Source organism: Fistularia commersonii, chromosome 4, assembly GCF_037954325.1.
Source record: "Fistularia commersonii isolate RoL2024-O1a breed Wild chromosome 4, RoL_Fcom_v1.0, whole genome shotgun sequence".
Lineage (NCBI taxonomy): Eukaryota > Metazoa > Chordata > Actinopteri > Syngnathiformes > Fistulariidae > Fistularia > Fistularia commersonii.
The window spans coordinates 7,636,416-7,662,205 of NC_141287.1; the positions used below are offsets into that span (position 1 = coordinate 7,636,416).

Sequence of the window (25,790 nt, forward strand, 5' to 3'; positions counted from 1 at the left end):
CTGAGTGGGGGATTATTTCTATCTGAGCTCCAAAGCCTCCTAAACAGGGCTTAGAGAGACGGCCCAGGGCAGCAGCTAAAGCCGTCGGGTAGAGCTCTCTCTCTCTTTTCTCTGCCATTTCTCCCTGCCTGATCCATTGCGTTAATACACAGGCACTCCCACACACAAACACACCCGTGTTTTGGCCCCTCATCTGCTGCCACACACAAGTAAATGCGTGCACACACGCAGACAGTCACACGCCACACACGCAATTTTAATCTGTTCCAAATGCACACTGGTAAATGTGTTAATTCGACACCAGCTGTTGCGAATTGAAATGGGAAAGCGCTCCTACTTTTCCTCGCCTGTGCGTTCTGTGTGTGTGTGTGTGTGTGTGTGTGTGTGTGTGTGTGTGTGTGTGTGTGTGTGCAATTGTGCTTGCGTGCGTTTGTGCGTGTGCACGCATTCGTGTGTGTGTGCGTATGTATGCATGTGTGTAAGCACTGCCCGGGCACGACTAGAGTTTTCACAGTCTGCTTCTCACATCGCCTCCCCTGTGTGCTTTATAGTGTGGGTGTGTGTTTGTTTACAAGGCTTGTCTAGATTCCTACTGTGCGCGCTTGTACGGCTGTTTGCATAAATAAGCCTTCTCCTCGGAACCTCGCTGCTGATTTCTGTGGCACATTACTGCTTGATGAGCGATTGGTCCTCTTGGACAAGGTGCTCGTCTCTTGTCGTGAGCGTCGCTCTCGCCAATCCCCTTCCCTTTTTGGACACCAAGTGGGAAGAAACTTGTATTTAGGAGCTAATTTTTCTCTCTTATTCTTAATGCTTTGTCCGGAAACGCTACCTCCAGTGAGCCCCGAGGTAGGAGGGCAGGTTGCCTTTGAGCAATTGGGGTTATGCCCCTTGCAAAGGGGCACTTCAGTGCAGATGGATTGGTCCTGGCGGCTGAGCTTGAACTGGTGATGCGTCTGTATAACCTTGACCTCACCCTGTCACTCCAGGAGGCAACTTACATCCTCCCAAGTTATTATTGCTTTCCGTAGATGCTTTGTGTGGGTTTTTCCGGTGTGTATTGGCCTATACATACTTCCAGAGGATTTTTGTACCCCCCGCCCCCCAAAACAGGCCCCCCAGACCTTTCTTTAGAGGAGATCTGATTTCCCTGCTTCAGGCAAGCCGAGAGAACAACACTGTGTGCATTTGTGTGTGTGCACATGCGCTACCCAGGCCAGGCAGACCTTCCCCATCTCTGTTCTGCGCTTTGAAAAACGAGGAAGGAAATCTCAGAGCAGCAGTTATTATTCATCCCTCAAAGAGAACGGGGAGGAGGTGGAGGAGGGGGGGAGGAGGGGAGGCGGGCGGGCAGGCGGGTGGGAGGGATGGATGGAGGGAGGGATGGATGGAGGGAGGAAGAAAGAAAGAGAGCCAAACAGGAGGGAAGGAGGAGGAAGGGGGGATACATTAACTCTTATCTCACTGTATTTGGTATTCCGCATCCTAGGATGTGCTCTTTCTCTCCTTCCCTCCCTCTCGCTCCTGCTTGCGCTTTCTTTTCTACACTCCCTTCCTTCCGCTGCTCGCCTCTACGCTTCTCCGAACATCTTGCATTCAGTGCACATGGGTGTGTGTTTGTATACAGGCTGGTATGGGGTTTGTACGGTAAACCCTAATATCTGTTGTTTTGTATTTTGTTTACTTTAACATGTGAGGTTCCCCGGTTCTAAAAAGGCGGCATGCAAGGTTCCAACTCTCATCTTCATTTGTCTGCAAGCATTTTTATTTATCTATGCCCTCACATTCAATTTACCGGATGAAAGTAGAACTGTTGGCCTGTTTACAAAAAGAAGTCTGGAACTTGAAGGATACTGATATGTGATTTTTTTTTTTCCAGATTTGGGTGCAAAACTCTTATCATTTCTCTTTCTGTCTTGTACTGCTTTGATCTGCGGTCTTTGCAGGAATGATTACTAAACCCTAGTTTTCTATGACAGGGCTCCAGGGGGTCCCCAGCAAAGTCAGGATTAGCAGAATTTTAATGTAATTTGTCAGACTAGAGGTGAGCACATAAAGATAAAATCTCTTATTTACGCACAGCTCAGAAAAAACATCTTGGTTTGATGCGTCCCGGTACTTGAACACCTGCATGATGGAGGAGCCACATGTTGTTTGGAGGCCTTCAGAATATTTGCGTAATGTGTGTGGCAAAACGCTTTGCAATGTTCCATCCAGTCCTTGCTAGTGTCTCTTGGTCAGTGATCGGTGTGTGATTGGTGTGTAACCGGGAACAGAGAGCCTGTAGCCATTTGTCTCCTATTGTGAGAGAGCAACGCTGTATTTCATCCCCATTTAGCAAGTCAGAGATTTGGCCTGGAGGGTTGTGTGAAGAACAAACACACAAGGGCAGACTCTTGTTCCGAGTTGGATGTATACACAGCATGTCTTGCGTTTATTTCGGGGTGTGAGAAGAATATGATCGCATAAATGTAAACAATGAAATCAATGACATAAAACCACACAAAGTGTCAAACGCATGCCATTGGGAAAGGATTTAAAACACTAATATTCTTAGAGCAAATTAAGCATATACACCTGTAAATTTTACATTGAAGCCTTGAATAAACCTGTATTTCTTTTTTAAGAGACCACAAGCACATACTGGCAGACCCACATTCATGCATGCATGGTATATGCAGGTGAGCACCAACAGTGAGGAGAGACTAGATAACCCCTATACACATTTGGGTCTGCTCACACTTTAACCCATGTGGGTGTGTGAGATGCAAGCAAGCACACACACACATACACACACACGCATTCTGGTCTCCCTCCCTCTGCTCTTTCAGGCACGTCTTTAAATATTCATCACTCTGGCTGCTCTGAGAGTGCCGTAAACGCTGCCTCACACTCCGGGGAATCGCTAAAGCCTACTCTATCATCTGCTCTCCCTCCTCTGTCTGTCTGTCTGTCTTTCTGTCTGTCTTACTGTCTCTGTCTCTTTCTCTCTCTCTCTCTTTCTGTCTGCCTCTCTCTCATTCTCTCTTTCTCCCTTTCTGTCTTTCTTTTTCAGTCACAAACACATGTGTAAGCGCAAACACACACACACACACACACACACACACACATATTGAACCACAGCAACTCATAAGGATGAGCTCGTGCACAAACCCTCGAAGGCACAGCCTGTGGCATCGCTGACCAGACCCTCACGGCACATACACACACACACACACACACACACACACACACGCACGTGCATACACTGTAAATGTGTTCTTTGTACATCGTGCATGTGTTTTCTTGCGACTGATTCGTGTGTGTGTGTGTGTGTGTGTGTGTGTGTGTGTGTGTGTGTGTGTGTGTGTGCTGGCTGCTCCCGACACAGTGGGTTGAGTGGTGTTGTGTTCCAGGAAACAGGATGTGTCTTTGTTTGAGTTTTATTCTGATGGTGAATGTTAGCTGCTTATTCCCTTGGGTCTTTGTGTGCTTCTTTTGACAGTTATTGTGTATGTGCATGCACTCGTGCATGTTTGTGTGCATTTGGACACCGTCGTTTTTGTTTTATATTTCCTAATTCTAGAAATTTTCGCTGAACTGTTCACTCGGGGGCCCTATAAGAAACGCATGTGGGAATGCACTGTGTGGGTGTTCGTATAATTTAAGTCATACGCTAAGCTGCGAGAGCGATCCCCATGTTAATCTCATGATCAAAATAGATAATGTTCTTGTTATCAGTTATTGTGCACAAGAAAGCAGACACACAGCACAAGTCCATGTTTATTGAGAGGACACTCCGTAGCTGTAGAGTTCACAATATTCTCGCTGACAATTTACAGGAATCAGAGCTAAATGCACATTAAAAATGGCCAATCACATGTTGTCACTGAACAATGGATAGTCTGTTTTGAAGGTTTGCTGCTTTAAAGGTCATGAATTATGCACAGTGCACAATAAAATACATTCTTCATCAGTTTGAAATTAATCTGACTAATTTTTAAGCCAGCCAGCAGTTGAGTTTGTGTCTTGTTTTTTCACACAATGTTGAAATTTAAACCAATGCTTAAGACCTCTCCCTTTCCCTTCAGTTTTTTGAGGACGGTCATTTACCCCTCTACATACCTCCAGCTCAGAAATGATTCCTCTGCAACAGGGATGCATGAGAAGAAGGAGATACAGTGTCAGAGGTGCGATCTCCTGCCATTTCATAGATCAGTTCTCAGGAGGTATTGACTTAAATTTGAGTGAGTCAGAATAACTATTTGAAATACAAGTTCTTCTGCATATTGTCTCCGAACCCAAGTTACTGGAGGGGGGTTTGATTCTTCTTATCTGGAATTGCTGAAAGGCACTAGGCGGGTGTGGAGATACAAGTCCCCAGCTGATCGCCAGTGTGTTAGTTTTCCCCGTTGAAAGAAAGGGTCACCTCGATTCAATTACGTGAGAAGGAAAGGAGATTCCTCACGGTTGTTTTCGTTTATCTGTGCACAGTCTGTCAGAGTATCCAGCCTTCTTGGAGTTGCTGGGAAATGTCTTGTATGGGGCACCACCTGGTTAGTCTTTTGGTCTGCCAGAAGACATCCAACACTCACCTGGGCAAAGAACCTAAACCTAAGGTAGCAAATTCCCAGAACTGTGCTCAGACAGTTATCAGTGATTGTTGTGGCAGCTACCTGAGAAACTGTTGGTAGGTTATGAAGGAGGTTGTTAAGCAGAAGAAGAAGCCCCTTTGAGCATGGTTGTCCCAGGGGTCTCATGAAGAGCACCAAGTCTTGCATATTGGAGAAGTTTGGAGATATCATTGCGAAGGTTCAGGGGGAAAGCGTGTGCCAGGATATTGGGAAAAATGACAGCTGATACTGGGGCTTCTTGTAAGGGATGCTACTGATTATGGGGTCCTGGAGTTCCTGTTAGGAGCCGCCTATGCTCTGTATAAACACTGTCTGTGTATCTGCATTCTGTGCACATCACTGACCATATTTCCAGTGAGTGCCGGGCTCTTTTAGAGCTGCCCTTTATGGTAAATGGTAAATTGTTCCCATTTATATAGCGCTTTAATCACCTAGTGGTTCCAAAGCGTTTTACGCTGGATCACATTCAGCCATTCACACACACACACTAACTCACCCATGGCTGCAGGGCTTCCATGCAGGGCGCTAATCAAACCACTGAGAGCAACTGGGGGTTCAGCGTCTTGGTGAAGGATGCTTTGGTATGCAGACAGAAGGAGCCGGGGATTGAAACGCCAACCTTCCGGTTGGAGGTTGGTACATCCAAGTAGTAGGCAGTCCCATGGTCAACCCACAATATGCTGTAAGGATTTTATTTCCCATCTAATTGTAAAACATCTTGAGGTCCCCAAGAAAGTGTGACAGCACATCATTGGGGGGGGAGGGCTACAAGGGTTGACCTATTTAGTCTGCTGCAACCGCAGCTTGGCACTGGATGAGCGTTGGAACAATGACTGAATGAATGAGCTGTTCTGGGCTCCCAAAATGTTGTGTTTCCTACTGATCAAATTATGATTATGTAAATCTTTCCACCAATTTACAGCCAAGTCCTAAAATGTTTTGCTAACTGGTATAATTGGTTTCAGCACGTAATGTTGTGCCTTTATCCTGTCATATTCTACATCCATAGTCTGTAGGCATCCAGAAGTGGAATTATCCAAAGAAAGTTACATTTTAAGAAAAGAGACCTTTATAAATTTAAGGATCTGACCAGACAGAGGATGGACTTTGGGAGTGCCTGATTTTTTATTGTAAGTCATACAGTTCCCCCATTGAGTTCATGAATAAAATCTATAACTGCAAGGGCGGTTTCTTGGTTCCCAAAATTCTTTTGATATAATAAGCAAAGCAAACTTGTATAGCTCAGTGACATTTTTTCAGCACCAACTAAGGTTTTCCTACAGACAATCACTGCAAGATTGTTGCCACTCTGTTGGGTGTGAATTAAGAATATATATTTAATGACTATAACTGCTTTTAGAAAGAAAAGGGCCAAGATCCCAGTTCCAAGAACTGTCCTGCTTAAATGTTGTTCTATGAACTGCCCCCCTCCAGGGTAACCTTTAAGCTGTGCATTCGTAAAGGCAGTGAGGGACAATTGTAGGGACTGGTGTGATGCAAGCGCCTGAAATATGTACCTTTAGCGCCACACTCAAAAACCAACAATCACAAAGAAGAGGAAGACAACATGGACTGTCTGGAGAGCCAAGTTGCCACAGCATTCATGTTCTGTATTGCGGAAATAATCACTATGGACTATCAAATGGGTTTAATTGTTTTTATTGTCCCTGCACTGTTTCGTGGTGGTAAAAACCTTGCAGTTAGTTAACTCTCTACTCATTTTGGCGAAAATGTTTATGTTCTGCTGCAAGCCCTCAAAATTCTCTCTGTGGCGCAGCAGGCCAGAGGACCTTGGACCTCTTCATTTGTCCATTTCTCGCCGGTTCTGCCAACTTTTGCGCAAGTCGCAAGAAAACTGCTGACCAGTGCCTGCAACAGTTTGAAAAATGGCACTCCACAGTCTGCTAGAAGTACCTGGTAATGGGCGTGGCTTGTTAGTTCTACCAATCGCCAAGCACGTATATCATGTTTGTCCTCATGGTATTGTAAAGAGACCCTGCCTCGGAGTATGAGCTAAGATGGTTGTAGGAATTGAAGGCCGTGTTTCCAAGTTCCTATGCTGTCCAAGTGCACGAAAGGGCTTAGTTCCTTAAAATGATCTTGGAACAGTAAACAGTTCCTACAGTGCAAAAGCAGATTATTGGCATAATCATTACTCCTCTGTGACCCTATCAGGTGGTTTTAAATGCATGGTGGTTGAACAAAAGATGACGTCCAAAAAAATTACTAGAAATAGCCTTTTTTGGCGATGAAGGATACCAAATGCGCATCATGTGTTTATTAAATCTATAATACACGTTAGTCAAATTTATAAATAGGTATGTATTTGCTAAGGCCTCATACTGAAGGTACATGATGTGGGTGTTTTTTAAACAGCTGTGAGATTGGGGGCTGAAAGATTTTGAACCTTTGTTATTCAGTTTATGGAGAATATTTCTCCTACCTCTTTTGCATAACACCATTGTCATTTCTACTTCAAAAACTTTGAAGCCATTTAAAAGTCCTCCTACTTCCCCTCAGTCTGAGGATCCCTCTGGGCCAGCGGTGCAGTGTTCCAGCTGCTATGCCTTTTTGTGTGTTTTTTGTGTTCTACATAGTGTATGATGAAATATGCATCTCCGAATCTGAGGCCATAGTCCTCAGCCGGAAAGAGTGTCCCATCCAGGTCGGGGATAAGAACCTACCCCAAGTGAAATAGTTCAAGTATCTCAAAGTCTTGTCCACGGGTGAGGGAAATATGGAGTGGGAGATTTTCAGGCATATCAAGGCAACGTCAGCAGTAATCTGGACTCAGCAACGGTCACTGCTGGTGAAGATGGAGCCGAGCCTAAAGGCGAAGCCCTCGATTAACTGGTCGATCTACGTTCCCATCCTCACCCATGGTCACGAGCTGTGGGTAGTGACCAAAAGAACGACATCACAGATGCAAGCGGCCAAAATGAGTTTACTCTGTGGGGTTTTCACTAATGATAGGTTGAGGAGGTTGGTCATCAGGGAGGGGCTCTGAGAGGAGCCAGATAATGTGGCTTGGGAATCCCGTCAGGATGCCTCTTGGACGCTTCCCTGTCAAGGTGTTTCAGGCATGTCCCACCAGGAGGAAGCCCCGGGGAGGACCCAGGATACGCTGGAGAGACTATGTCTCTCTGCTGGCCTGGGAACACCCCCAGGGCTTCCTCAGAAGAGCTGGAGCAAGTGGCCAGTGGGAGGAAAGTATGCATCACTTACCACTCCTCCCCCGGATTAACAGCGGAAAATTGTCGGGTGGATTCATAGTTAATTTTTTGTCTCATCTACTGTAATTCTGAGCGTCTTTGTTACTTTAAAAACAAAGACTAACAGTTTTCTTTGTGATTTTCAGCTTCTCCTCTCTTGTCTTGATGGAGTCATGTAGGAGATAGTCTATAGTCAGTATGGTCTTTAGTAAACTACTTTATGGTTTTATTCCGTCCTGTCCTGTCTCACCAACCCACTTCATTATGATGAGCCTTTGGACAGAAATACAACAATCATCAGCAGTGGTTGCCAGCTCCTCAGGTTGCTGCTGGAATGAATCTGCATTTAGCAGTGTTTTTTTGTTTTTGCATGTTTTTTAACATTCAAAGGATACTCGGTGAGATTCAGGTTTGTATTTAATTTGCAAATATTTGAAATGTTATAATTCTGTGAAATTTCTTAGAATGCAATCACTCGGAGCAACTTTTTGTATACAGAAGCTTTATGATTGCAGCCCCAGGATTCACACACTGACCTAACACGGAGTCAAAGGATTACATGCTTTTTGGCAGAATTATCCCTTTGAGTCAGAGAAAAGTTCAGATTTCCCGCTAGCAGCAGTATTGCGTGAGGCAATAGAGCCTTGTTTTGGCCCTTTGAAGCGTATGATTCATCCAGAACGAAAGTCAGACAGAGAAGGAGGTGTGATCTTGGTCAGCGTGGCTGTCTTCCACTCTCAGGAAGGAGTTCTGGCCCAAGCTGTTACAATATGTTGCTCTCAGTGGTCTGTGGATGTTCATCACAACCATTAGAGGAAGACGGAAAGGTGAACCCAGAAAGATGGAAGTAAATTGATTTCTGTTAAGTGCTATAGACTGGCAAGGTGGGATATTGGAAGGGGTACAGCGAGACAGATTAAGGGTTTGTGCAGAATGTTGAGGGCGAGAGAGAGGGGAAAGAGTGACTGACAGCATGATCGATAGAAGGTCAGAATAAGCGAGCGCCGCCCAAAGACTCTGATCGTGCTAATGATTCGCTGCATTCTTACAGGTGGCAACAAAGGTACACGCTGTTTATGTGAGTGTGTGTGCTGCTGGTCATGTGCTCCAGCAATACACAAAATATGCAAGTTCCCCAACACTAGTAAGCCAACTGTGGGACTTGCTTGACTGCGCTGCACGCACACTCACACACACACACACACACACAGTAGCTCAGCCAGGCATCGCCCACAGACACACTTCCCACCACTGCCTCCCTCATTCATCTTTCATTAGCCCAGCTCACACAAGAGAAACAGCACCCCCCCACACACACACACTCACGCACATACACCTCCATTCTACCTAACCTCCTTGCGTTTTTCTCCTCTTCTTATTTTTGGTATCTCACACATAGTCACTCTTGTTTGTCTCGCTCACATCTTGCAGTCTTTTTTTTTCTTCATCCTCCTCTTCCTCACTCCTTCACATCCACCCCCCCCCCCCCACCCACCCCACACCCAACCCAACTGCTCTAAGCCCGTCGTCACTCTTGCACATTCTCACCTCTTTACTGTGTTCTTCCCCTACCACTCTCCTTCCTGTGCAGCGCTGTTTCTCTGACACTCGTCTGCACCCCCCACCACCACCCTCCCGTCTCCCGCGCTCACTCGCTCTCGCTCTCTCGCTCTCTCTCTCCCGCTCGCTCGCTCGCTCTCTCTCTCTCCCTTGCCCGCTCTTTCTTCCTTTCATTTCGCTCTCCGTCTCTCCCTCGATGGAGGGGAAAGGCTCTTTGCCTCTAATTGCGGCTGTTCCGTTGCCATGGTGCGTGTGGCTCAGTGTTGCGTGTGTGTGTGTATGTGTGTGTGGCAGGCAGATGATTGCTTGCTGCCAGCTCTCGTTTCCCGGACGCCGATTGCGTTTCTTTGCGGCAGCAGGAAAAAAATGAGACGCCAGAAATAGCCCCCTTACACACAGACCCACTCACACTCACCGTTGCGCTGCTCAGAGAAACACACACACACACACACACACACACACATGCGCACACATCCACTGTGTTTCCTCGCTACCTTACGTCCTCAATGCATATGACCTATGTTGTATTGTATGTAAACACCTCAGCACAAATACTGGCAGGAATGTGTGTGTCTGGCCTTCCTCTTTGTGTGTTTCCTGCTTCTCTAAGGAGGTTGTGTGGGGACTCCTGATTTATTTCACCTTTAATGGGAAGTGAAATGAATGTGAGCAGCAGCTGGTCTGGTCCACTGAGATACAGTAGTAGGCTAACCCAGAAAACAGGCAGCGTCGCTCTACAATGGTCCTTTTGCTGACAAGTGCCTGGACACACCACCAAAAGCTCCACTAGCTGTACCCGTTGGTTTTATTTTAAGATGCGTATTTGTCATTTCTTTGACACCTTACCCAGAATAACTTAAAGCAGGTATGGCCAAAAATATTGCAGCATTATAGTCCATTGATTTTTCCAGTATTTCCCATGGGGGTTCGGGACAACAAACTTGCATTCTAAACTGGTCGTACCCATGGCACTCAACCCACAGCGCCGAGTGAATCATGCATTCTAACCTCTGGCCAGCCCGGGCTGTGGCTTCACTCCCATTTCAACTTTTCAAAAGTTACTGGAAGGTACAAGGCGACAGATTAATAGAAAATAAATCTTACAACCTTGTGCCGCAAAAGAGGATAAAAGAGGATTATAACCAGATTTGTGGGTGAATCTACATAATCATCTTCTGTGCTGCTCACCTGCAGTTTTCTCTGGGTAATTCAGAAAATTGGCAATAACCAAAAAGAAAACGTAAAATCAAACAAAAGTGTCTTGAACCCGTACTGTTAAAATACGTGCAATGTATTGTATGTGTACTGTAAAAATTGGGCATCCATCCATCCATCCATCCGTATCTCCTGCTTGGACCAGGTCACGCTATCAGCTAACGAACTGACAGTTTGACTCAGGTTACATGGACTTTCCTCTCACCAGTATAAAACTCCAGCTCTTTCGTCAGGTCCCCATGGCGTTCCTTGGCTCATTTGGAGACATAATCTTTCCAGCGAGTCCTGGGTCAACCACAGGGCCCCCCTGCCTCTTGAACGTGCCCAATACACATGCAGCAGAGAGCATTCAGGAAGTAAACAAATCACATGCTTGAACCACCTCAGCTGATTCCTCTTACAGTGAAGCTGCAGCGTTTCTTCAATGATTGCTCAAATGTCTCTAGCTCCTCACCCTTATCACCGAAGGCTGGATTCCCTGAGGTCCATCTGCCCTGTGTTGTATCCAACAGGGCTGGCAGAGTCTATCACCGTTCAAGACAATGCTCGAAGCAACTCTCCCCTCTTGATTTTTCTTGAATTCAGTGCCAAGTCTATTTTTGACAAAAGCTGTGTCAATTTGCACAGAGGAGATCAAGGGGAGCAGGAAGTCAGATGCAAAAATAGCATAACATCTGGGTGATTTTCAAAACATGGCAAATGTGTATTTATTACATCGGATAAGTCCACTCGAAAAATGCTCAAGAGACCAGGTTAAAAACCCGCTGCTCAGAAGATTTTCACAATGAACGACGAGAGCTTCGTTTGTAGAAAACCCAAAGTAAGCGGACTGTATTTACTTATTTGTGGAATGCGGCAGAAATAAAGTAAGAAATAACATCGATAACCAGGATTTAAAGCTACAAACAGGAAACAATTTAACTAGACAATGCTTCTTATCCATGATAGAAGAAGAAACATCAGGGAAAATGATCACTTCAGCAAGTCTGGGTTGACAAATCGCTCTGCTTCTGAAATGCTCCCAGTGGGATACGAAACCACACCGAAGACTGAACAAAACCGCGTCGCAGCTGGAATGCGGTGCAGACAGATCTGGTGGAATCCAGGGGTAAGTCTAAGCCCATAAGTGATCTCATTCTTTGGTCACCACCCAAAGCTTGTGGCTGTAGGTGAGGGTTAAAACGTAAGATGAGAGCTTTGTCTCCTGGCTCAGCCCCTCTATCACCACAACAGATCCATGCCGCATTCAAATTACTTTTGATTCACATCTCACCCACTGGTTCTCTATCTTATCCTCACTGGTGACAGAATGGTTTTATGCAAGTTGGAGAGTTAGGTGATGAAAAATGTTAACATGAATCAAATGTTGGAGAATCTACGTCGAGTGGTGTTGAATTTGAGATTTGAGTTTGTACAGAATGAGCCTAATCAAGAATTGAGCCGAGCCACTTCTTGATCTGAAATATTGCTGGTTGCTTACGCGGGGTCGCACTTTGTTGTTTGTCCTTTTCTTATCTCTCTGATTAGGACTTAGGAAGTCAAATTTCTGATATAACTACACTGGTTAAGCTTAAATTATTTATATTTGGTTTTTAGTAGTGATTCTCCGCTGTGATCGCTTAGAAACGACCATTTTTGTGTTTTTGCATTTAAATTGATTTATCCCCTAAACTGTTTTTAATCTTCGTGGTCTCCGCCACTAGCAGTGAATGGCTCTCATAAGTTTCACGCAAGCATAAATGAAGCTTTTTACAAATGATGTTTCAGCCAAGGAAGTGTTTCCAGGCAAGTCACAGATTATCATCGGAGGAATATTTAAATAGCATGGGAATATCTTTTTTTTGTTTGTTGTTTTTTTATTTAAAGGTTGACCTAATTCTGAAGTCAAATATTGTGGTATTACTGCACAAACTACTACATAATGTATTTGCAGTTCAGTGGCTAAAATTAAATTTCTTATAGAAAATGAAAAATCCACTAAATAATGAAAAAAGTATTCTGGAAACTTATAATGAGGGGAATTCTTAACGTCTGCTGTTAACCAAGTTAAATAATGACTAATAAAATAGGGTTGCATGGAATGTGTTGTATATTGGCATTAGTGAAGTCAATAATGGGGATATAGGTCCAAAACACAAAAGCAGTTCTGTAGCCAAAATATTTCATTAAAACTGTTATTACTTAAAATATTTTGAAACAAGGCTGTCACAGCGACAGTCACACAGAGATTAGTCACAGTAGTTCCTCACACTGCAGAACAATATAGTCCTTGTCCTCCAGTGGTTCGGTTTGTGTTTTTCTCCCTTGTGGGAGACAAGTAGCTTGGAGATGACTCTCCCAGCCCTGAGGTCAACCACTGCGGCCACTCAGTTCACTCTGCGCACCCAACGCAAAACAACATACAAAAAAAAACCTGTGAGCCGCTTACGGTTTGATTCTCTCGCTAATAGATCAATAAAAGACATTAGCGGCATGCTAACCTGGCGAGCAGCACTAATACAGGGTTAATCCGGGGTTAATGGCTGAGCAGCATCATTCTCGGAGGCAGCCATTAGTTTGCAACCATACACAATATCAGATTCTCCTCGGAGTCATGCCCCAGGCTCACAGTGCGATACGCACAGAGGGGGGAATTAAAAGAATGAAATAGAAAAAATAGAATAGTTGATCACGGCCGGATGTCAAGATGCAGTTTGTAGCGAATGCGTAAGGAATAAAGAACGAGGTGAAGATGGTAAAGTTTGGTCCGGATAAGCAGAAAACTGAGATTAGAGAAACAGGAGGAAGTATAGGAAGGGAAGCGAGCGCTACACTTCTCCCTGTCCTTGTAAGTGCTGCGTGCTGTTGAAGCGGCAGCCAAGAATGTGTCAGCCCAGACGTCTCACGCTGCCTAATGGGCTCTTAAACGCTGATATAAAGCTCACTCGCTCTTTCGCCCTCCCCTTTTCCGCTTCCTCTCTCCCTCTTTTTCTGCCTTTGACACTCGCTCTCATTACCTCTCGTTCTCACCCTGTCCCTCACTCTGTCACTCACTCGTCCTCTTTCACTCTCTCGCTCGCTCTGTCAACCGCTTGCTTTCTGTTTTTCCCTTTATCCTGTTTCTGTCTCTCGTATCTCTGTGACTTCTCCTTAAATTACTCCTCCCTCACCTTTGATGCTTCCTCATACCTTATCGTTATTTTTTTATTTTTTTTTCATGGTTGAATTCAACACTTAATACTTTTTTTTTATCTCCCTCTCGTCTACCAGGCTCCACAATGCACTGTACCCTAAGGATCTGTCCTTCCCCCTCACCCTGTTGCATGTCCTGTCAGCGCCTCTTCATGGCTTGGCCAATGCGTTTGTGTTTGGCTTGGACAGGGACTGGTGGAGCCTGCTGAGCCCGACTGGTATGCAGGTAGGTGTATGTGTACACACCTACGTCGTCCCTTACAGGAACGTGCATACACTGAACACCATAAAATATCATGACTGTACCGCAAACTAGTTTAATCGTGACATTACACTGTGAAGCTTTTTTAATCTAAAAATAAAATTTCTAAAATCTTTTTGATTTTATATAGACTAAGGGCAGATGCAGTGATTCTTCTTCAGACAATCTGAAGCGTCCCACATCTTTTTTCTGGTTGTTATTTGAGCTGGCAGGGCTTTCCCGTGTTAAAAGCTACCTTTCATTTGGTGCAAAGAACATGACCCTTACCCACTACTAGACTAGCAACTGCGAGCTGCTGAATTTTAAAATATATATCAAGCTGCTTGGAGTCCAGATCAGAGACCATTATAAATCAACACCCGGACAACCGGGTCTTTTTATTTAATGCCATCTGTATGTTATAATAGTATAATGTGCTAATCGCAGAAGTACGAGTGTGAACGCCCTTGCCCTTAAGTGTACTGCTAGGGTCTGCAGCAGGTTGCTGATGCTCAAAGTAACAAGTCTGCTTCGGTTTTCAGATTTTCTTTAGGTTTACCTATACGTATATCCAATAAAGTGCCGAAAGTAATGATGGCTTTAAAGAGTTTTTATAATCAATCTCTAAGTTTGCATTTAAAAAAGAGAAAAGCCATTGATGTGAATACTGCTGGTTCCCTCAACTGCCTGATAGATAGAGAGATATCTTACGGTTTTGGATTCATGCAAGCAATTTCAGTAAGGTTAGAGGAAAATGTAATGACTGTGATTTTTTTAAACGACAAATGAGGAATTGATTCACCATGCCATAACAGAATATTTCATTATAAATGACTGTGACTTTTATAACTGTACTATAAGGCCGTTGACATGAGGAAGACCTGATTCTTTTTAAAAGTTCAAGTTGACTGAAAGGTACTTTGTCATATTTTCACCAGATAATGCATCAGGTTTACAAGAAAATATTCCAAATAATAAAATTCCTTTATCAATAGTAAAATAATAAATCCATTCTCCCCGGGAATGGTATTGGTAACAATATTACCATAAGGAAGATGTTTTTACATTTGAACCACAAAAAAAATCATTGGATGCATTTCAATAAACACCACAATCAATATTGTTCTCTACAGATTTGTCTCAATCTCCAAATATTGACAATATTTGCAGATATGAGGCAGAGCTGATATCGAGCGAGTGTCTTGGAAAAAAAAAAAATCCCTGTGGTCCCTGTCTGCACACACACACGCTCACACATTGTCACCCACTTGGTATCACCAACCAGGCTGATATCTGGTCATGAGCACAATGTGGAAGAGTGGAATGTGTGGTATGACCTTCAACCCAAATGTCAATGTTTCACTGTGGTGAGTGGGGCGAGAGAGACGGGGAGACACAGGAGTGAAATGGAATCTCGGTGCATTCGTAAATCATGGGGAAAATGCGGTTTGTGCGTGTCAGAGAAAGAGAGAGAACAAGAGAAGGAGGACGACAGCGGAAGAGAGAGACGGAGAGGCAGACAGGCACCGTGTGTGTTTGTGTCTAACAGCCGGTTGTTATTCATCTTGGCATGTGACTCCCAGCAGCCCCCTCACATCAGGTGTGAGATTGGCGGTGGAGAGGAGGGGTAAAGCAGAGAAGGAGGTGGCGATGGTGGGATGTGGGGTTGTAACAGCGTCAAAACATCCCTTCCTCAATGCAACAAATCTGCGCTTTCATCAGACGCCTCATCACCACCCCAACCCCCAGTGAGCAGCTACTGGCTCTGTCTCGCTTTCTGTCTTGGTTTCTGCGTCTCAGTCTACTCCATGGTGCCTGCCATACAGCGTGATCACATGCATTTCTAAGTAGATTTGCATTTGTGTAGTAGTTAGCCTTAATATACGCCGCAAGAGTTGCAATTGCGTCCTCACTAAAACTGCTGTGATATATATCCCATCCTAACCAAACCCAGAAAGGACACACACCAAATCCATAGCTGTTGTCCACTTGTGTGTATGGGGTTAAAAACAGTAAGGTGCAGGACAACTTCAGATCATACCTTTTCCAGGTACTGAGCAAATTGAAAATATTGACCACTGCGCTTCATTGGCGGTAGTATAACAGATATGTGCTGGGGCATCGTCAGTCAGGGCTATCATTTGGGTCAATTTTGGATTTTGGAGCATTGCAGATTGTCAATCAGCTTTGTGTTGTTACAATTTGAGTGACATGGGATTAGAATACTCATTTAATGGACTGTTTTGGGTTACAGTTATGCTTTTCAACAATAAAATAAACATCGAAGTTTAAAGTGTGGGTTTAACTCAGAGAAGATTGTTGTCAGTAAAATCCAATACCTCCTAAATCAACTGTAATCCACAGGGAGGTGATTGATATGTTTTGGCATCATTTTGGGTAACTTTCATGTGGATTTGTATGCACCATGCACACAAATCTACATGTCAAGTCTAGACTAATCTAGTATTGAACATGAAGGTGAAATGAAAAAAAAAATGTGGGTTGGAATTATTTCATATTAAATCAGGAGATGTGAGAAGGAAATGCAAAGGCAAAGGATGCCTGTAAGTCATGGCTTTTTTGACCACTCGACAAACCACAAACTTAGATTTTGTATAAGTGTGAAGGCCAAGAAGAATCATATATATCTTCCCATTCATTATAGGAAGGCTCTGTAGAACATCACCTAATTGAAATAACCTGCATGGTCAAATAAAATTAGACCAGAGGTCCATCTGTCCATCTATCTTCTGCTACTTATCCAGGGTCAAGTTGCAGGGGCAGCAGCCTAAGGAGAGCGATCCAGACCCCCCCCCCCCCCCCCGGACCACTTTGTATAGCTCCTCCGAGAAATCTGTAGGCCTTCCCAGGCTAGCTGAGAGGCATAGTCCCTCCAGCATATCCTGGGTCTTCCCTGAGGCATCCTCCTGGGAGGATGTGCCTAGAACACCTCACCAGGGAAGCATCCAGGAGGTATTCTGACCTGGCTCCTCTTGATGTGGAGAAACAGTGGTTTTACTCTGAGCCCCTCCCGGACGGTTTGGCTCCACACCCTATCTCTAGGGAGAGTCTGGATACCGGCAAGGGAAATTCATTTCGTCTGCTTGCATTCACGGTGTCATTCTTTTGATCACTACCCACAACTCGTGATCATAGTTGAGCATTGAAATGTAGATTGAACAGTAATCAAGACCTTTGCTTTTTGGCTCAACGCCTTCTTTACCATGACAGACAGATGCATAGTCTGGACTACTGCTGACATTGCGCTGGCCTGCCTGTCAATCTCCTGCTCCATTTTCCCTCACTCGTGAAAAAGATCCCGAGATACTTGAACTCCTCCACGTGGGATAGGATCTCCTCCCAGACCCAGAGAGGGCACTCAACCTAAGGACCATGATCTCGGATTCGGAGGCCCAGATTTTTATCCCAGTCACATCACATTCAGGCCACATCATCAACAAAAAGCTGAGCCCTAATCCCAAGGCCCCCAAACCTGGTTCCCAGATTCCTGGACTGTGCCCAGACATTATTTCCATAAAGATTATGAACAGAATCAGTGAAAAAGGGCAATCCTGGAAAGAGTCCAATTTTAACTGTAAACAAATCTGACTTATTGCCATAAAAGCAGACCAAGCTCTGACACAAGTCGTACATGGAAAAAATGGCCTGTATCATGGGTCATGGTGGTACCCCATATTGTCAGAGTACCCCTCCGCCCACCCACCCAGGACTCCCCATGGAGCACGATCAAATGTCTTCTGCAAGACAACAAGACACTAGTGGGGCAAACTGACTGTTTGAGCCAAGTACAATGGACCCTCCAGAACCCTGCTGAGGTAGAAATGCTGGACTACTATTCTGTTAAAAGGAAGAATACCACACTGCTCCTCCTGTATCACAGGTTCAATTATCCAAATGGACCTTCCTCTTCAGGACCCCTGAATAGACCTTTCCAAAGAGGCCGTGGACTGTGATCCCGTGTAGTAGGAACACACCCTCCTCCCCCCTTTTTAAACAGGAGGACCACCATCCTGGTTTGCTGATCCAGAGGCACTGTGGAACGATCCAGAGGCTTTGAGGAACTCAGGGCAGATCTCATTAACCCCTGGAGCTCTGCTACCGAGGAGCTTTTTAACCAACTTCAGCCCAAGAGACAGGGGGAGCCCACCCCAGAGTTCCCAAGACTCTGCTTCCTCTTTGGAAGGCGTGTTAGTTGGATTAAGGAGGTCTTCAAAGTATTCTCTCTGCAGACTATAGTCGAGGTTAGCAGCATGCCATCCCAACTGTACACAGTACTGAGAGTGCGCGGCTTCTCCCTCCTTAGCTTTTGGATGGTGGACCAGAATCTCCGTGAAGCCATCCAGAAGTTGTTCTCCATGGCCTCACCAAACTCTTTCCATGCCTGTGTTTTTGCCTCAGTGATGAGCAAAAGGCTGCATTCTTCTCGGGCTGCCAACGCTTGTCAGCTGCTTCCAGAGCCCCACAGGTCAAAAAGGTTTAACGGGATTGTTTTTTCAGCGTGACAGCATCCTTGATTGCTGGTATCCACCAAGGGGCTCAGGGGGTGACGGCCTCTACAGGCAAAGACCACCTGAGAGCCACATCTCCGGTCTGCCGGCTCAAAAATGGAGGCAAAGAACATGGCCCACTACGACTTCCAGCCTCATCTGCTGGAGGTTGATATTGAAGACAGTCCCCTGTCTCTCTGACAGAGGACTCTGCCAGATGTTTCCAACAGATCCTCACAACATGTTTGGGTCTGCCAGACCTACATCCTTCCCCACCATTGGAGCCAGTTCAACATTCGGTGGCAATCAGTTGACAGCTACATTCTTCTCTTCACTTGTGACATGTGGTCACAAGTCTGATGACCGTAAAGTCCATCATCAAACTGCGGCCTAGCGTTTGATGGTGCCAAGTGCACATATCCTCACCTTTATGTCTAACCATACTCTTTGTTATGGACGGTCCATGGCGAACAAAGGAGTCCGATAACAAAACAGGGCTCAGGGTTCAGATGGGGAAGGTTTATACCTCACAGACACACCCTTACAAGTCTCACTGTTGTTGCCCATTTGGTGTTGAAGTCCCCCAGTAGAACAAGGGAGGCCACAGTAGAATTGATCTCTAGCAGCTCCTCCAAGGACTCCAGAAATGGTGGGTATTCTGAAGTGCTGTTTGGTTCATAGGCATAAAAAACATTGAGAGACAGTTACTTTCCAAAACAATATGGCTTTAACAATGAAGGAGTTACACCAGTATTTACATAGACCCTCATTTTCAGAGGCCTTACAGTAATTGGACATTTTACAGACAAGCAGCTCCATGGTCACTCGTCATGGGTTCCCACAAGATTCCATCACAAATTGAGCAGGTAACAAGTCTGTTGTAGGTGTCTCACTTGTATCTGATGGTAGCTTTTTTGGGCTGCCAATATAAAGTACAAGCATCTGTCAACTCAAGTCATCATCACACTAAAAAATCAAAAGTTGGCCTTTCAAACAATTACAAAAATCCTTAATGATTGTCCACTGGAACATTTTGATACATTCTTATAAAGAACAATTGCACTGGCAGTCTTGTCACAGCTTTCTCGAAGCCTTGAAAAAACATAAATGACAGCTGAACTAGATGATAGAAAATTTATTTTTTTAGGGGAAAGAAAACACTATATGACACGCAGCCATGTCAGAACACCCTGGGAAAGAAAGGTGAAGTTGTGTCAGCATTTACTATCAAGTGTTTTTCACTTAAATGAAAATAGAGCGTTGATGAGAAAATTCAACCCAGTGCTAACATCAAGAGAAAAGCTTCAGTAGATATTGACATAAAACATCAGGAAAGATTGGAAAATTCAATGGACATAAGAAACCAAGATTACCTCTAACCAAGATATTGCTATTAAATAAGTCTTAAGGAGAATCAGAAGGTCCCAACATTACGGAAGCAGTTAAACACTTGGGCAGTTATAGCTACCAAAAGATGTGGGTCCTGAATGCATTAGGATTGCTCAACAAAGGATCTGATAAAATGCCACAGATCTTGCCCTCTCTCTAAATTTCTCATCGCAACCTTGATCAGTGAAGGAGCAAGGCATATCCTTCCGATAGAAAGGTGTGTGTCCAACACTTTTCTTGCAGTGTGGTTGTCAAATCCGGATTTATTTTCATAACATCATAAAGGGACATTTGCTTCATGATTTTTTTTTATCACCGACTGTATGAAAAAATAAATCTAAAATATAAATTTTAATGGTCCTCTTTCAAAAATGGGGGCTTAAGACATATTCAAATAAATAGTAGTGTGATTCAATAAAATGTGAGAGTGCAATAAAATTTACATGGTCCTTTAAATCAATGAAAAATTGAGGTTATAGCAATTTCAGTATTGATTAAAATAATCATTAGCATTTTGGCCATAATCAGCTCTGTATAAGGATGTACAGTCTGACTATCAGGCTATCTGTACAAAAAATGTATTTTTCGAAGGTCCTGGTTCCCCTTCTTGATTATAGTTTGGAAAAAGGTAGATGTCAGTCACAAGGTTCTATGGAGGGGCCTTGAGAAAGGAATGAGCTTTTATATCTCTTTCTATTTGAAAAAAAGGGAATACACAGCCCTTTTGCTGTTTCTTCTGGTTATATAACGTTAATTTCAAGAAATCCATTCGTTTCTTTGGAAAGCAATAGAAGACTGCTTAAAAATAGAAGACAAATATTAGGGCATTGTATTTGATAAACTAGCACAGCTAACTAACTCCATTGGTCAGGTATGAGCCTGTTAACCAATTCACACCTCAACATTTTAACTTAATGTCAGCATTTTTGTGTAGTACATACATCCTGGTATCCGGACCTCTAAAATGCAGAACCCATCTCTCATGTTCAATAAATATGTAAAATTTAGAGCAGGGATGTTAACTAAATTCCAACTAAAAATATCAATGAACTAACAAAAGGTAACCAATGAGAAAGACTTCAGCAAAGCCATAGAGCTTCACCTAACAAACATATATTAGTCTGGCAATTTTTCAAAACTACTGAAACTCACTTAAACACTAATTTCTGAGCAATCAGGTCAAAAATGTACTCTCCCAAATACTATGCAAATTGGTTTCTTTCTTTCTTACATGCAGTCATTTCCAAGTAGCTTCCTCCTATTACTGACAGACCATATTTTGAATCTCGGTTCGAGCATGTATGTAAAAGCACTGTTATGTGACTGCGACTGTACTTCTGCTTTATCTAGTTCTCAGTTGTTTTTCCCGCTCTTCAGCAGCAGGTCTCAACTACTGTCCTCCTCCTCACTTGCTATCTCCATGTTATCTCTGCATGCATGTGCCTATTTGCCTGCTTCTTCTGTTCCCGTTACAGCATCTCTGGCATTTATCTCTCTTACATGATTTCTGCCTTTCTCCTTTGTGTTGCATCTCCCACATGTGTACGCTCCCTCTCGCTCTCTCTCTCTCCCCACCTCATTCTCTCTCCTTTCCTGATATTGATCTGCATTCTAGCCATATAGCTGAACTGCCTGTGGCTCTGCAATGAGCTCACCTCTCACTCCTTTTCTGAGTGTATGCGAGTTTTCAGGCAAGAAAAAGCTGATCCCAATTCCCTTATGTCTTGCGATCACTCTCATCTTACATTATGTCCAGGCTAAGCCAGCAAATATTGGGGAAAAACTGTGTATTTACCCATGATGTTTTGTCCTCAGTGGATTGTTGTCCACATTAAAATACCCCAGTAGGAAATGGCATAATGTCTTCTTCCTTGTAAACAATGCAACGAGATCACTGCTATCAGTCATTTAGAAGTGGGACAGACAAAATCTGGTTTCTCTGTCTAGTTTCAGCTCCTTAACCTTGATATTTCCTCCTCTGTGTGATAACCTGTGCTTTGTAATAAAAGCCATATTCAGATTAGCCTCAGGTACAAATTTACAGACAGTTAAACGCCCATCGAAATAAGAAGATTGTCTGCCTTGCTACCTGTTGCAGAGTTTCATCCAGTCGTCAGAGTTCCTCGCAACTTTTGACTTAAAACTCATTGTAGAAAGATTTTTAAGCCCGTGGCCTAAAAGAAAAACCTCTGTGAACATCAATGAACCCTTGCACTCGGTTTGTTGCCCACTGACACCTCTGTCCCATCTGACTCAAACCTCTTTTAGCAGACAAAGACTGGCAAAAGATGGAAGGTTTGCCAGTCTAAAGCTCCCTGATAGCACCTTTTTTTCTCCTCCGTTTGTTCAGCTTCATCTTGGTTAAAAAAAACAACAGAAATTTGTTGTGATTATTAGTCAGGCACTTAAAGAACATATTGCTAAGTAATAAACCTTTTATCTTTCATTTAAAGTGAATTTATGGCAACCTGTAAATGTTCCCCGCAAACGCCCAGATCCCAAGGCCAATCCAGCGATTTATTTTCCAATGATTGATATTGGCTTTGTTAAAAACCACTAAATGGGATGCTATGTTCCATGTCAACTGACATGCAGCTGACAAAACTTGGATGTAGAATTTATTTGTGAAAATACACAAAATACACTACACTTACTTTTTATTGTTTTACAACATTATTTCACTGACCTCAAATATTAAGGGAAAACCTGGATGCAGGCAATTTTACATGCTATGTAGAAAAATCAGACTATATAATATCAATAGAGACTCCAATTTTAATTACTAGTATTCAAGCGGAGTAAAAACAGAAGTTAAACAAAAAACCTGGGGAAAATTCAGCACATCCATAATTCGATATGCTTTCATTGAACTGGTGAACTGTTGGCTTGTAGCCTCACTTATGGATAAGCATCCTCCTCAGCATCCAAGTGACCTGAGCATAATATCCCGTCCTATCACTAAATAATTAATGAAGTTTATCAATTTACAGTAATTGTTTTATAAAATGAATGTTTTAAATTTTCTTACCGTGGTACTATTCACAGTAACAGTCTAGAAAAGTGAAAAGCAGACAAAAATAAATTTAAGTGTTCATTTTACCATGAAAGTCTACTGCCACATGTCAGCAGACAATGGAGAGTCACTGGGGTAACTTGTCAAGAAGCAGCAGTGTGTGACATGTCGCCTTGGTAACCAGCAGACAACTAGCAACAATGGCCGCTATGTTTAGCCAAAGTAGGAATTGACCAGCAAAAAGCAAATATTTAATGCCAAACAAGGACCATGTAACATGATCTATGATCTGTCCCTTTATGAGGGTTTAACTCATGGACAAGAAAGTTTAATTTAATATTACAATGCATCCGATGCCTTGCGTAACACTTCTATGCATACACTGGATTATCATTTATTAACTTTGGTAAAAGCACATGTTAGTCATAATGTATTTCCACCACAAAAGGCAGCCAAGCTCAGGTAATGTTACCTTTGACCAGCCTCTGACCTCATGTGAAACAAAGGTTATTTTATTTGATTCTGCCATTTAATTGCCATTGATTCTTGCAATCCAGATCAATTTACATAGTTTAGTTTTCAAATGACAAACCAAAACATATCATATCAGCACAAGGAATTGCAGGTGAGCAAAAGCTAAAACACCAATAAATTTGTATGAAACATTACACACTAATGTCATATAGGTTGTTTGATAGGATGGACAAGGAAATATGTGATAGCCCAATGTTTTGATGATCCAAGCACAGAAAAGTAATGAGGTATGCTGTATTACCAAAGTTGTGATTGGCTGTGTGACTGACAGACGTCTTCAATGACTGATAGATTTCCTCACAGAGGTACTATCACGTTAAGATACCTTAAAAAAACAACATACATGGGCATTATGGACAGGTCCTTTTCTTCTCATCAAAGAGTTGTTTTAGATTCTATTTAAGTAATCTTTGTCTTTCTATTGTAACATGTTAACATACCTTACATTATTGTTTTCAGCAGAAAAAGGGCAAAAACAGAAAATGCTTAACAATAATGGCCAGGTTATCTTAATATTTTGATGAAAAGCACATACAACTCACAATTTAATGCCTTAAAACTAAATGTGTACTAAAAACATAAATAGGATTAATAGTCGATTGTTATATCATACACGAACTTGGACTTCAGCAAAAATAATTGAACGACCTAATTGGCCCAAATCACAATGAGGTAGTAGAGGTGAGGTCAGTATGAGTTGCAAACCACAATTTGGCAGTTTTATTTATACCTTCTTGTAATGGAAAAAAATCATTTACCACAATAACACACACACACACACACACACACACACACACACACACACACACACACACACACACACACACACACACACACACACACACACACACACAACATTCAGACAAAGCAAAGTGATCTCCTAAGTCCATCCCATCTATCATGTTCCTGGAGAGTTAGAGCAGCCTTTTTCCACTGTCAGCAGGTTGACTGATAGGGAAGCCAGTGTTACAAACTATGTACAATTTTTGGTTGCAGAGTGGCCATTTTCACGCAAGGTATTGATGGAAGATAAACATTTGTAGAAACAATGCATAGGAAACTTGCGATTTCCAACCAACTCATTTAGAAAGAGGTTTACCATAATTTTAGTGTGCCATCTATTCAGAAATAATGCAGCATAATTTTACATTTTGGATGATTATTATGCACAGGGTATAATGCAGGCCCTGACTTAATCTATATCTAGAATGTTTTTGTTTCATTATTTTTTAAATGTAGAGTTTTGCTTATGTTTTTATGTTATGAGCCTATTCTGGAAACCACCAAGTTCTGTTCCATCCTATTTTTGGTTTTTGTAATGTTGGGATTTAATTATGTTTACAGTTACAGTATAATACTGTATCAGTGAAATTGATAACTCTATAAGAGGAAGTCAAGGAAGTCTATTTTCAAATGACATTTCAGCCAGACATTCACTATTTTGTATTTCACTAAGGTGCCAGTCTGGACCCAAAGCAGTTGTTGCCTATTTCAATACAGTAAGTAAAAGAGGTGTTAGTTACAATTTGTGAGGGTTACCTTTGTACAATCCAGAATTTGTTTTTTACAACTTTTGAGCAATAGGATAAAATTGTTTTTGCATATCAGTCTGCAGAGGTTTCAGATGGGCAGGCAATTTAGATCTCTTAACAGACATTCTAACCCCTTTACAACCTACCAAGGCATCTACAATTTAGTCAAAAAAAGAAAAGATTATCTGTCCTCCAGTTTTCTTAGTAGGCGGAGTGCTGTGAACTTTCATGCCGACGCCCGTCTGATACTTACTTTGACTGGATAGTCTGTTTTTTTGCGCTGAGAAGACAGCTATTAAGCTATGGTTTCCTCGTTTCATTGACTTCCTCCTACTTATTCATACTGTGTGTAAAGTTATATTTTGACCCTTTACTTTTTGAGTACATGTGGTAAAATAAAATTAATTACGCGGCTCAATGCGAGGAAAGTATTTAATTGATGTGTTTTTCTCAGTTTGTTGGGACTTGGCTTGGTGCTGTGTGTGTGGGTATGTATGTGTGTGTATATATATATATATATACATGTGTGTGTGTGTGTGTGTGTGTGTGTGTGTGTGTGTGTGTGTGTGTGTGTGTGTGTGTGTGTGTATGAAGAAATCCCTTTATTGTCACACATGGTTATACATAGAGCACAACATCATGGATGAACCATGAGTAGAAGGCAGTTAACAGTGCCAGGGAAGCAGTTAGGGGTTTAGTTCCAAGGACTACTGCTCTAACGCCCTGCACCACACACACATTATGGCCAAAAATATTCGCTCACCTGCTTCGACTCGCATTTGAACTCAAGTGACATCCCTAA

General features: G+C 43.0%; 1 protein-coding gene across 4 annotated transcripts in view; it reads left to right on the forward strand.

The window, feature by feature from the left end:
* The window catches only part of LOC147234534 (cyclic AMP receptor 1), a 66,537-nt gene that overhangs the window by 33,227 nt on the left and 7,520 nt on the right, over nucleotides 1-25,790 (forward strand). For 2 of the 4 annotated variants that reach the window (XM_086145029.1, XM_086145030.1), the window contains exon 12: nucleotides 13,850-13,997. The exons of 1 other annotated variant lie outside the window; for it this stretch is intronic. In XM_086145029.1, coding sequence (XP_086001155.1) covers nucleotides 13,850-13,997 — 148 coding nt within the window. The remainder of the gene's footprint in view (nucleotides 1-13,849; nucleotides 13,998-25,790) is intronic. One more of the 4 variants, XM_086145031.1, reaches the window with a different exon arrangement.